The 11,027-nt window shown below is 55.2% G+C and overlaps 2 protein-coding genes across 2 annotated transcripts; both read right to left on the bottom strand.

Moving 5' to 3' along the window:
• Positions 1 to 1,375: 1,375 nt before the first annotated feature.
• On the bottom strand, positions 1,376 to 3,954 carry LOC116621963 (kallikrein-11-like). The gene is made up of 5 exons (XM_032388009.1): positions 3,887 to 3,954; positions 3,272 to 3,428; positions 2,645 to 2,910; positions 1,961 to 2,097; positions 1,376 to 1,549 (listed from the first exon to the last, which is right to left on the bottom strand). The coding sequence occupies exons 1-5, from the start codon at positions 3,921 to 3,923 to the stop codon at positions 1,397 to 1,399; spliced, it is 750 nt and encodes a 249-aa protein (XP_032243900.1). The 5' UTR covers positions 3,924 to 3,954; the 3' UTR covers positions 1,376 to 1,396.
• A 2,598-nt stretch (positions 3,955 to 6,552) lies between these two features.
• Positions 6,553 to 10,972, bottom strand: KLK12 (kallikrein related peptidase 12). The gene is made up of 6 exons (XM_032388002.1): positions 10,703 to 10,972; positions 10,482 to 10,537; positions 9,872 to 10,031; positions 8,857 to 9,116; positions 7,806 to 7,939; positions 6,553 to 6,908 (listed from the first exon to the last, which is right to left on the bottom strand). The coding sequence occupies exons 1-6, from the start codon at positions 10,729 to 10,731 to the stop codon at positions 6,753 to 6,755; spliced, it is 795 nt and encodes a 264-aa protein (XP_032243893.1). The 5' UTR covers positions 10,732 to 10,972; the 3' UTR covers positions 6,553 to 6,752.
• Positions 10,973 to 11,027: the final 55 nt, after the last annotated feature.

Below are 11,027 nucleotides of genomic sequence, written 5' to 3'. Positions count from 1 at the left end.
GGCGCTCCGCATCACACCCAAGTGTGGTCACATCATATCCTCCCTACCATCAGTTTGCCTTCAGATGACACATGGGCCCATGAATCACAGGAGGCCAAGGCCACAGAGGAGCGTCAGTATGACCTGGACTAATCCCCTCCTTTCAGGTGAGGAATCGAGGCTCAGAGAAGGCAGTGACTCACAGAAGGTCACACAGCAAGTCCACCTAACAACCGGGAGGCCGCAGTTTCAGCTCTGGGCTCTTACTCCTCATGCCAGCAACCTCCCCTGAAAGGCGAGCAGAATGTCAAAAAAGATCCTGAGTTCTGGACTAGTTGTAGGGCATCCTTTCCAGTGGGAATTGAGTTAACTGCAGAGGGTGGCTCTGCCTTCTCCAGCTGAACTCCCTACAACAGTGGAAATGCCCTATATATGCTATTCAATACAGCAGTACGTGTGGCTACGGAGCACGTGGTATGTGAGGTCATTTTAACTTAAACGGCCCCACGTGGTTAGTGGCTATCGTACTGGCCGCACTAGTCTGGAGGAAATACCTCGCCTGGAGGCTGGAAAGAAAAACAGCGATAGCTCCCTCTCTTAGGTCTTAATTATGTGCAGGCTGACGTACCTACTGGGCTATCATTCTTACAAGTGCACGATTTTACAGATAAGAAAACTGAGCCTCAATCAAGGCAGTTTCGCCTGGTAGTTAAGAAATCACCTTGCTTTAAAAAGAGAAAGGAAAGAAAGAAAGAGAAAGAGAAAGAAAGAAAGAAGAAACAAAGAAAGAAAGGAGAAAGAAAGAAGGAAAGAAAGAAAGAAAAAGAAAGAAAGAAAGAAAGAAAGAAAGAAAGAAAGAAAGAAAGAAAGAAAGAAAGAAAGAAAGAAAGAAAAAGGAAAAGAAAAGAAAAGACCTTGCTTTAGATTCCTTGCTCTTCTCCTTACTGGCTGTGTGACTATGAGCAAGTGACTTGTTTCTCTGTACCCAGTTTCCTCATCTGCAAAATGGGCATAATAATGACACTTAATCTTTGTGAATATTAAGTTAGTTGATATATTTAAAAGCCCTTGGATCAGGGTCTGGCATATAGTAAGCACTCCAAAGATTCATTTGTTCAGTAAGTATTTATTTGAAACCTTGGTGAGTGCCAGAAACTGTCTTTGGGGCTTGGGGATACAACAGTGAACCAAACAACTATTATCTCTCCCAGAATCACAAATTAGTACAAGGCAAGATTTGAACCCAGGCCTCACTGATTCCAAACCCCAAGTTGATTATTAAGCTATAGCATCTCTCATAGTCAAGGAGGCATGAAAAGAAAATACATAAAGGCGTCCTTGCTCTGGCTTGACTATTAACAGAATGAACAAGAGCAACATCGGCAAGTAGAAATCAGGGGTGTTGGGCTGGTCCTGGCTAGTTATTCTCCATAGTCTTCTGGATCCAGTCTACATATTTGCAGACCTTTGTATAGACACCAGGCTTTTTGGTGAGAGCACACGGATCCTGGCCCCAGGAGATAATGCCTTGAAGAGATCCATCACAGACCAGAGGGCCCCCAGAGTCACCCTGGGTATGGAGAGAGAGACAACCAGTCAGAAACGAGGAGTGGCCATGGGAGAGGGGCTGTGTTGGGCGCTGTGTTAGGGAGGAGGTGGTGTTGGGATGTTGTAGGGATGGTGTTAGGAGTCGGGTGCAGATTGAGGATGGGGTTGTCGGGACGATTGGGGATGAGGTTGGAGCTATGGGTGGCAATAAAGATGGGGTTAGGGTTGATTGGGGGATGGTTGGGGCTGGGAATAGGGGTGGGAATGGGGATGGAGCTCCAAACCCTCGGAGGTTTGGAATGGGAGCTAGGGGTGGACATGGAGTTGGGGTGGCAAGGGGAGACGGGGTCGGGGTTGGGAATGAGATTGTGGATCTCATCCCAGGAGGTGGGAATGGGATGGGTGGCTGGAGACCCAGGCCCTGCCCCCTGACCTGGCAGGAATCCTTGCCCTCTTCCCGAACACTGGCACACACCATGGTGTCCGTGATGTTGCCGGGGTAGGCCTTCTCACACTCCTCGTGCTTAATGATGGTGATGTTGGCGCATCGCAAGGTATAGGGCAGGTGCACTGTGGAAACGGCATGAGGGGTGTGGAAAATGAGAGCCCCTGGTCCCCTTCCCCCCCCCAGTGCCTGCTTTGCACCCACACCACAGCCAGTCCCTGTCCTTCTTGCTTGCAGCCAACTCATCTCTGTGCTCGTAGCAATAGCTCCGGTAATGGTACCGAGTAGATGTATTATGCCAGTCGTTCTATATACACTATCTCTAATCCAGCCCTAGTAGGTGGGTGTGACTATCCTCATTTCATAGAGAAGAAAACCAGAGTTCAGAGAGGGGAGGCCACGTGCCTGAGGTCCTACAACGAGCAGGTCGTGGATCTGGCACTGCACATCTATCTCTCTGACCCCAAGGCCCAGACTTTTGTCTCCACACACACCCCCAGCTCTTACGTTCCCCTCTTCTTTTTGACTTATCCCACCACTGACACCCCCAGGGATCCCCCTCTCGTACTCTCATGCTCTGGGACTCTCCCCTCTGAAGGTTCCTCTGGTTCCCTCCATCCTCCACAACCGGGGCCACCCGCCCCCCTCCAGGTCCCCCTCTGGAGCCCCTACACTGGGGGCTGGACGTGGTGCCCCAGCCGGAAATGAGGCAGCGGGTGCCAGGAGTGACACAGCTAGATGACAGGGTGAGCGGTCGCACGGCCCCGGTGATGAAGGCTGCTGTCGTCATCTTCACCAGCATGATGTCATTGTGGTGGTCTTTGTTGGGGAAGCTGTTGTTGAAGTCTGGGTGGGGGAAGGACTCAGTGGCCATTCGGGTCTGCTCATAGCCATCCTGCCGCCGGAGGTTGTGTTCCCCCAGATGAACCACATACCGGCTGAGGTGGGGGAGATGGCGGTCAGAGATGGAAGGTCGGGGAGAGACAGGAGAGGGGAGGTGGGGAGAGACATGGGGGAAGGGGAAGGGATGAGAGCACCGGGGAGAGCAAAGGAACACAGCCCCACTTCCAACCTCATCCCCACTTCCCACCGAAGCCTCCTCCCCAACCATATCCCCATTCCAGCACCATCCCAGGTCCGATGGCTTCCGTCTTTCCATCCCGTCTCGGTGTCCATCGTCCACGCTACCCACCCCCACGCCCATCTTGGACCCCATCCTATCCTCCCCATCCCCAAGCCCCTCTCCATCCATCTCTCCATCTCAGCCCCCTGCCGGCCCGCCCCAGCCCCCGCACCCACGGCTTGCGGCAGTGAGCTGCTGTCAGGAGCCATTTGGGAGCGATGAGGGTTGCCCCACAGAACAGCCGTGTCTTCTGGAACAGAGCCACCTGCCAGGGCTGGGAATGAGGAGAGCACTCATACCCCTTGATGATCCTGGTCTCTCCCCCTACATGCCCTGGAGGGGAGTGAGGGCAAAAGACGGGGCTCAGGCATGAGACAACTCCCAGAAGTGGGGGTGGGGAGAGCAGACAAGGGGTGGGTGGTCTGGGTCCCAGCCTGGGGTCCCGCTGGGAGGCACTGTCTGGATAGGCCAGCCAGGTATTAAATGATTGAAATCCTTCCGTACTGCTTGGTCAGTAGCTACTGTTCTGCGCTGTTGGAGTGTCTTCCACCCCACTGCAGCTGCCCCCGCCCCTCCACTGCGACCCTCCTTGACCTCTCCCATTCTAGCATCTAAAGGGATTATGCAGCAAGGGGCATCGGGACCTTATTATGGCTCCTATATCCATTTAGATGCCTTATGGGTTATTCTATATTTTCAGCATTGGCTCAGTCAATATCCAGACATAGAGGGTTGAGGAAGCCTAGAGATTGAAGAGGGAAGCCCCTGCCCTCCCCCATCCCCCACCGTACCTGTCAGCAGAGCAAGCATGATTAATCGAAGAATCATCCTGGCCTGGAGAGGGGAAGGGCAGGCCCAGGTTCTTCTGGGAACAAGAAGGGACAAGGGGCCCAATCACTTTATGGGGAGACTACAGAGGGGCTGGTTCATGCCCTCTCCTCCCTCCCCGGCGTGCTCTGGCTGCCTCCAGGGAGAAACAACAGGGTTGGAGGAATACCCAAGTTCTCACAGCATCCCAGCCTCCAAACCTTTAAAACAAATCTTTGCTATCAAGGTGGCCTTGGAGGGGCCTGATCTCAGCTAAAAGCTTCTCATAGCCAGAGTCAAGGAGGATGTGGCAGATGCTGCGAGGGGCTTTGGCTGGGGCAAGGGATTGGTTGGCCCTGTTTTAAGTCAGTCATAGTACCTGTGAGATGCATCTGGGAGAATGTTTTCCTTCTTGCCCTCCTGAGACCTGGCCAGGCCCCACCAGCCCCATTCCGCCTCCACCCCAGGGTGATATGGGCCCTTTGAGGGCTGCCCGGCGTGCGGTAGGGGGCTCAGCCTGGGACGGTGTTCGGGCCCTGTCCTTCTGAATCCCTGCCCCTTTGAAGGACAGACAGATGGAACTGGGCGGGGCTGGTCAGGGGAAGGGCCAGTGCCCTCAGCTGCCCTGGCCTGCAGGGGGGTGGGGTGGAGGGCTGGATTCAGCTATCAAAGCGGGGATCAGGGGTCACTGAAGTCGGGGGCAGGGCAGCCAGTTGGAGAGACAGAGAGGCAGAGAGCACCCGCCCAAGCCGAGAAGGACAGAGCAGAGGGAGAAATGGTGTGGAGGCAGAGGAGGCCTGACTGGCTCCAGGAGCACAAGCACCTGCAAGAGGGTCTTCCCTTCCCTTCCGGACTCACGGGCTCTGGGACTGGGGCTCTGGGTGCCGGGTTGGTGGCGGAGGCAGCTGTGGCAGTTTGGGTCACAGGCAGATTGGGTCAGAGCATCAGGTGAAAGGCAGGTGCGGGGTGGCCCTGATGACTGGGCCTCCCAGCCCTGCCTTACTGCCCTGGGGGTGGGGTGTGTGTGCCGGCCGGCCGCCTCTGTCACCTCTCCAAGCCCCTCTTCTCCCTGTTTCTCGCCCCCCCCACCGCCCCCACCCCGCATCCTTCCTGGTCTGTCTCTCTTCATCTCTGCTGGTTGCTTCCTTTCTGTAACTCCGTGGCCATATTTCTCTTTGCCTCTCTGTGCCTGTGCCTTTCTGTCTTTTTGTCTATCTCTGACAGTCTCTCTCAGTCTCTCTCTGCAGGACTCCTTTAATTCTTTATCTTTCTTTATGTCTCTCTGTCTCTGCCTCCCTCCACCTCCTCTCTCTCTCTCCCTCCACCTCATTCTCCCAGGCTGTGTCTCTCCTCTGTCCCTGCTCCTCCCTCCCCACAGCCCAAGCCCAGGTGGGCCCCTGGCTTCCTCTGGGCCCTCCCTTCTCCATTCCAAGGAGGGGGGAAACTGGGGCCTCACAGAGGTGGGGCTGCTGCCAGCTGAAGGGGCAGGACAGGAGGGTGGGGGAGGCAGGTTGGGGCCTGTGGGAATCAAGGCCCAGGAAAGGGAGTCAGCCCTCTGCAAGGCCCCAAACCCTAGCGCTCCTCTGGGGCTTCGCTTCTGCCCCCTTCCCTTCCCTCTGCTCCCCCCTCCTGCCTCCGCCTCCCGGGAACCCCGGGCCCCCCCCCCCCCCAAATCCAGCTGTGGCACTTACTCGCTGCGAGACTTAGGTCCAATGACTTCCAAATCTGAGCCACCTCAATTTCCTGTCTGCCGATCCCTCTATTTCAGGGCCTGCTTGTTATCAGTGAGATCTCCTGCTCTCTGTCTTGCCCTCCTCTCTCCCCTAACCAGAAGTGGGGCAAGACGACTGGGTATAGGTTCCTAAGGCAGCCAGCCCTGGCCTCAAACCCCGGCTCTGCCTCTTCCTACCACAGTGACGTGAGCCAAGGAACTCCACCCTGGTGAGGCTCAGTTTCTTCATCTGCGACATGGGGGGACAGCCCTGCCTTGGGGTGGTTGGGATGAAGACTCCAGGAGAGCTGAGCACGGCAGGCATCCAGCAAGTATTCCCATGCTGTCACCATCACCCCTCACTCTCCCACCCCAAATTCCCCTTCCATTCCCTGGGGAGAAGCTCCCTTTGCACCTCCTGGATGGGGGTGAAGACAGAACCCAAGGAGTGGGCAGGGTTATTTTAAGACCTAGGCTGGGTCCTCTTGCTTTCCAAGGCTACACCCCGCCTTCCATCATCACAGACATATTAAAACGAACCCACATCCCACATTAAATATAATGTGTGCTCAACAGCTCCAGCAAAGCCAAGTTGGAATTGGCTAGGTGGAAGAATGTTACATTTTATAGACATTTAATTAAATGGTCGTGAATTTTGATTTTGCAATTTTCATTTGGTATTTTGGGGCCAATAATTCCCCCCTCCTCAGGTCCTTCATGGGCACTGTTCCTAAAGTGCTGGATAGAGAGAGAGGAAAAAAAAAAGGCCCTTATTTTTATTGTTATAAGTAACCTTTTCTCCTCCGTTCCTGAGTGACCCCTAAGGGAAAACTCTTGCCCTCTGTGGTCTCTATTCCTACATCTGTGGGTAGGGGGACTGATGAGCCTCCCTCCTGTGTCAACCAGCACGGGGATATCAAATAGACAGACATAGCTCGTTATATTTATTCCAGGAAGTCACACATTCCTTCCTCCTCCAAACTTGGGACTTAGAAGGGCTGGCTGGAGTTGGAGTACTGGGAAGAAGATCCCCAGCCCAAGGGGAGTTGGAGCCAGGGGTGATAACGGAGGACGCGTTGGTGCTCCGAGGGTCAGTCAGTGTGGCCCCCAGGCTGAGGGGTGGAGGTGGAGGGAGCAGGTTAGTTGTTCCTCATGACCATCCGGATCCAGTCCACATATTTGCAAATATTGGTGTAGACCCCTGGGATGCCTTCCTGCCCGCAAGGCTCCACGGTCCCCCAGGACACCAGACCCTGAAGGACTCCTCCGCACACCAGGGGGCCCCCAGAGTCGCCCTGGAATACAGAAGGAGAAGCAGCACCGAATGAATAAGGGAGAAATCCTGTTCCCATTGTCCTTGCCCCGACCCCCAAACCCATTCCCAGGCCCTGAAGACAGGATCCAAGTCTGGTGATCAGAGAAGAGCACTGCCACGTTCCCCACGTTCCCTCCCCAGCAGTGACTGATCGACAGGGAAGAACACGCTGTTCCTAGGGCGCCAATCCCAGGGAAGGCAGGACTCCATAAAAGGTGGGGGAGGGGGCCTCTCAAGGACAATGGCTAGAGCTCTGACCAATGAGTGAAGAGAGTATCTTCAATGACCAATCCCAGCAAAGGAGGTGGGGCCCTATAAGAATTCTACAGGGGACGACTGGCTGGGGCACTGACCAATGAGGGAAAGAGCACCCCATCAGTGACCAATCCCAGCAAAGGAAGGTAGGATCTATAAAGGTCCTCTCAGGCACAAAGGCTGGAGCCTTAGCAAGTAGGGTGGGGCAGCCTCCAACCTGGAGGAGCCGAGGGAGCAAGGTAGCAGAGTTCGAGGACAGGAGAAGCCACCAGCCTCCTTTCCTGCCTCCATCCTAGATTCTCTCGCTCTTGCCTGAGCCAGCATCAGTTGCAGGATGGTATGGGGAGAGACAACCGGTTACACACCTCAGTTCCAAATCCCCGCCACCTCTTTGCCCTCCCCCATCTTCTCTTCCTCTCCCTCTCCTGTGCCCCTCCCATCTTTCCTTCTCTGTTCCCTCCCTCCACCCACCCCTCCTCCTCTCTGTCCTCCATCACCTGGCTCTCCCTGCCTTATCCTGCGCCTCCCCTTCCTTCTGACCACATCTCTCTCTCCCCCATCCTCCCTGCTCTGTCCCCAACTTCCTACCCTGGGTGACCATGCGTTGCCGGCATTCACGCACCTGGCAGGCATCCGCCCCTTCCATGCCGCTGGCACACACCATGTTGTCAGTGATTCTCCCGGGGAACACAGCCCGGCAGGTGGCACTGGAAACGATGGACACATTGAGGCATTGCAGCAGGTCCGGGAATGGGTCTGGGGGTGGAAGATAGAAGCCACAGGGTTTCCCAAAGCTCCCCACTTGGGGGCCACCTCCCTCTACCCAAGGAAGCCAAATATAAGTCTATACCCTGCCCTTTTCCTATGACCCCCCACTACAATCTGCAAACATTTAAATTTCAGATTTATTACTTCATTTCATAGTGACCCTTGCCCCAGTTCATTGACCCAGTCCCCCGACCTTTAACCTATGACTCTGAGTGCCATAACTCAAGACACCCTTTGTCCTTCCAACCTCAGAAGCAATGAATCCAGACCCACTTTTCTCCTTAAATTCCAGATGCTGTGACCTTTGACCTTCAATCTTATTATACTTAGATCCCAACTTGACCTCCTTTCCCTCTCTGTCTCCAGACCCCACACTCCTTGTCTTCTCTTAAACTTCTAAACTCAGTGATAAACCATTGGTGCCAACTCCAAAGTGACTTATGATCCCTGTTTATTTGAGCCGGGACCTCATGACCCCTAACCTCTAGGGCTTCTAATCCCAGACCAGTGATCCCTCATTGAATCCCAGTTTCCACCCTCAGATTATGGCCAGCTTGTGCAACATCTGGATCCCATGTCCTCAATTCTACAGTGACCTCTAACACTCGAGTCCATGACCCATTACCCCAAGATCCTATTTATATATGCCTTTTGCTCCAGTCTGATGACCCCTGCCATCACTCTGGCCTCCAACCACATCCTGACCCATGACTTCTGACTCTATACCCAACCCCTTAACCACTTTGACTCCCAAGACCCCTGGTCCACCATGATCTCTGACCCCATACCACAATCCTCATGTTTGACCCTTGACCCAGCCTTCTGTTGAATGGCATGACTCCTGATCTCTTGCTCTACACCCCAGACTTTGCCCATCCTGAGCCCTGACCCTGATGCCCCCTTACTCCATAGTTGATTGGTGATGCCCCAGCCTGAGATCTGGCACTTGGTGCCGGCCGGTGCACAGGTGGTGGGCAGGGGCAGGGGCTGGATGCTGCGAGTCAAAGGGACGGGGGTGCCCAGTCGCAGGAGCCGGAGGTCGTTGTCATGGTTATGCAGGGCTCCCTGGTAGCCAGGGTGGGTCATGGAGAAGCCGCTGCGCCGGATCTGCTCCGTCCAGTCCAGCCTGGTGAGGCTGTGCTCCCCCAGGCGCACCCAGTACCTGCTGGGGGTCAAGGTGGCTCAGCGAGGGTGGGGTGGGCCCCTGGATCCCCAGCCCTCCAGCCTCTCTGCTGCTCTGCACCTCAGTGTCTGTCCTCACTCCCTCACAGTCTTGCTCTGTCTCTCACCTCTTTCGCCATCTTTCCATTTCCTGTGTTTGCCTACTTCTCCTCCCCGAGCCCCTGCATCTCTGTCCCTTCCCGATCCTCTTAGCTGAGGCAGAGACATCCAACTGTCATACTCACTGCTCTGTTCTTACCACCCAGAGGCTGCCTGGGCTGTCAGCACCCTCAGCTGAAGGAACGAGTGAGTAATGAGTGGACTCTCTCTGTTCTGTCCCTGAATCAATCCGTCTCTTCACGTCTGAAACTTCCCTTTTGGAAAAAACCTCGAAGTTTCAGACCGAAAAAGCCCAATCCCCTCATTTTACAGATGGGACCGCTGAGGCCCAGACAGGTTGCCCAGACTGGGTCAGAGAAAGGCTGGGATGGTGACAGAGGTCATCTGGGAAGGAAGGGTAACACAAGGGAATGGGAGCAGGTAGGTGGGCAGGTTTCAGGACCCTTCCTGCCCTGCCCCTCACCCCAGGCCCATTGTTGAGGAAGTCTTACTCTTTGTCTAGCCTCAGACCTTCTTGTGGCAGGACCATCTCCTTACTCCATGGCACCCCCCTCTCCTGAGCCCCTACCCTGAGGGCTCCCTTTCCCACCACCTTTCCTTTGCCTACCCCTAGAAGGGACCACCCAGACAGGGGCTTACCTGCCACTGCAGTGAGCCGCTGTGAGGACCCACCTGCGGTCAATGAGGACCCCCCCACAGCGCAGGTGGGTGCCCTCAAACAGCCCCACCTGCCAAGGCTGCGAGTGACGGGCACACTCCTTGCCTTTGATAATCTTCTCTGTGGCCGGTTGACTGAGCCCTGAGGACAGGGGTGTGGGCCAGAGAGATAGGGTCAGAGATCTAGAGACTGGGAGTCAGAGATAGGAAGAGAGATGCAGAGATGAAGACACAGAGAGGCAAGAGAAAAACAGAGCCCCTGAGAGAGAGTGAGGGACAGGGAGACACAGACCCAGTGACAAATACAAAAAGACCCAGCAGTGCCCAGAGACACAGAGAGGAAGAGAAAGAGAAAGAGACAGAGAGATACTTAAAGGTAAGAGGGAGACAGAGACAGAGAAAGGACAGAGGCGTAGTGACAGGAAGACACAGAGGAGAGATAAATCAAAAGATACAGGGGGACAGAGGTGGCAGGGCCCCAAGAGGTGGAGGTGATCGGAGGCACAGAGGCAGTGCCTTGCCCTCCTCTGTGCCAGGCTGGGGACCAGACCTGGAAGGGGAGTTGGGGCTCCCATCCTCCTGGGGAACTCACCAGTAGCAGAGAGGAGCAACAAGACGCTGGAACCCAGGGTGGCCCGCCTCCAGGTCCTGGGAAATGTGGGGGGATCTCAGAGACGGCCCTTTCCCTGTCAACCCACCTTTGCTTAGCCCACCCCTCCCACCAGCAGCTCCCAAGAGGACAGGATGCCTGCCCATCCCCCCTCTGTCTGTCTTGGGTGTCACCCTATTGGTGACCACCTGCCCCCTCCTCACCTTGTCCCTCTGCCTGCTGGGTCCTCCATGTGGCTGTCACAGTTTCAGCCTGTCTGTCTCTGTTATCTGTCTGTCCACTACCTGCCTGTCCTGTCTTCCACCTGCCACCCTGCCAGTCAACTTTCCCACTGTCCACCTGGCTTCTCAGCCACCTGTCATGCTGCCCCACCTGTCCCCCTCCTTCCGTCTGTCTGCCCCAGACCGGCAGCTGACACAGCTTTTAACTCTCTTTGTCCCAGCCCATGCAATTTCCGGGTTGAAGGAAGGGGACCAGGAAGACATGGGGTGGAGCACCCTCTAATCCTGTAGAAACTCTTCTCAGCTA

This window comes from Phoca vitulina, unplaced genomic scaffold (genome assembly GCF_004348235.1).
Source record: "Phoca vitulina isolate PV1807 unplaced genomic scaffold, GSC_HSeal_1.0 scaffold52, whole genome shotgun sequence".
NCBI classification, from domain to species: Eukaryota; Metazoa; Chordata; class Mammalia; order Carnivora; family Phocidae; genus Phoca; species Phoca vitulina.
This window is presented reverse-complemented; position numbering and strand designations above follow the sequence as displayed.

Excerpts from the sequence above, each read along its gene's own strand:
- LOC116621963 (XM_032388009.1), bottom strand. The coding sequence starts at position 3,923 with ATGATTCTTCGATTAATCATGCTTGCTCTGCTGACAG. Across the intron at positions 3,429-3,886 it reads CATGCTTGCTCTGCTGACAG|GGCATGTAGGGGGAGAGACC; the intron begins GTACGGTGGGGG and ends ACTCCCCTCCAG. Across the intron at positions 2,098-2,644 it reads CACCACGTCCAGCCCCCAGT|TGCACCTGCCCTATACCTTG; the intron begins GTAGGGGCTCCA and ends CCGTTTCCACAG.
- KLK12 (XM_032388002.1), bottom strand. The coding sequence starts at position 10,731 with ATGGAGGACCCAGCAGGCAGAGGGACAAG. Across the intron at positions 10,538-10,702 it reads CCAGCAGGCAGAGGGACAAG|GACCTGGAGGCGGGCCACCC; the intron begins GTGAGGAGGGGG and ends CACATTTCCCAG. Across the intron at positions 9,117-9,871 it reads GCGGCTCACTGCAGTGGCAG|CAGGTACTGGGTGCGCCTGG; the intron begins GTAAGCCCCTGT and ends CTTGACCCCCAG.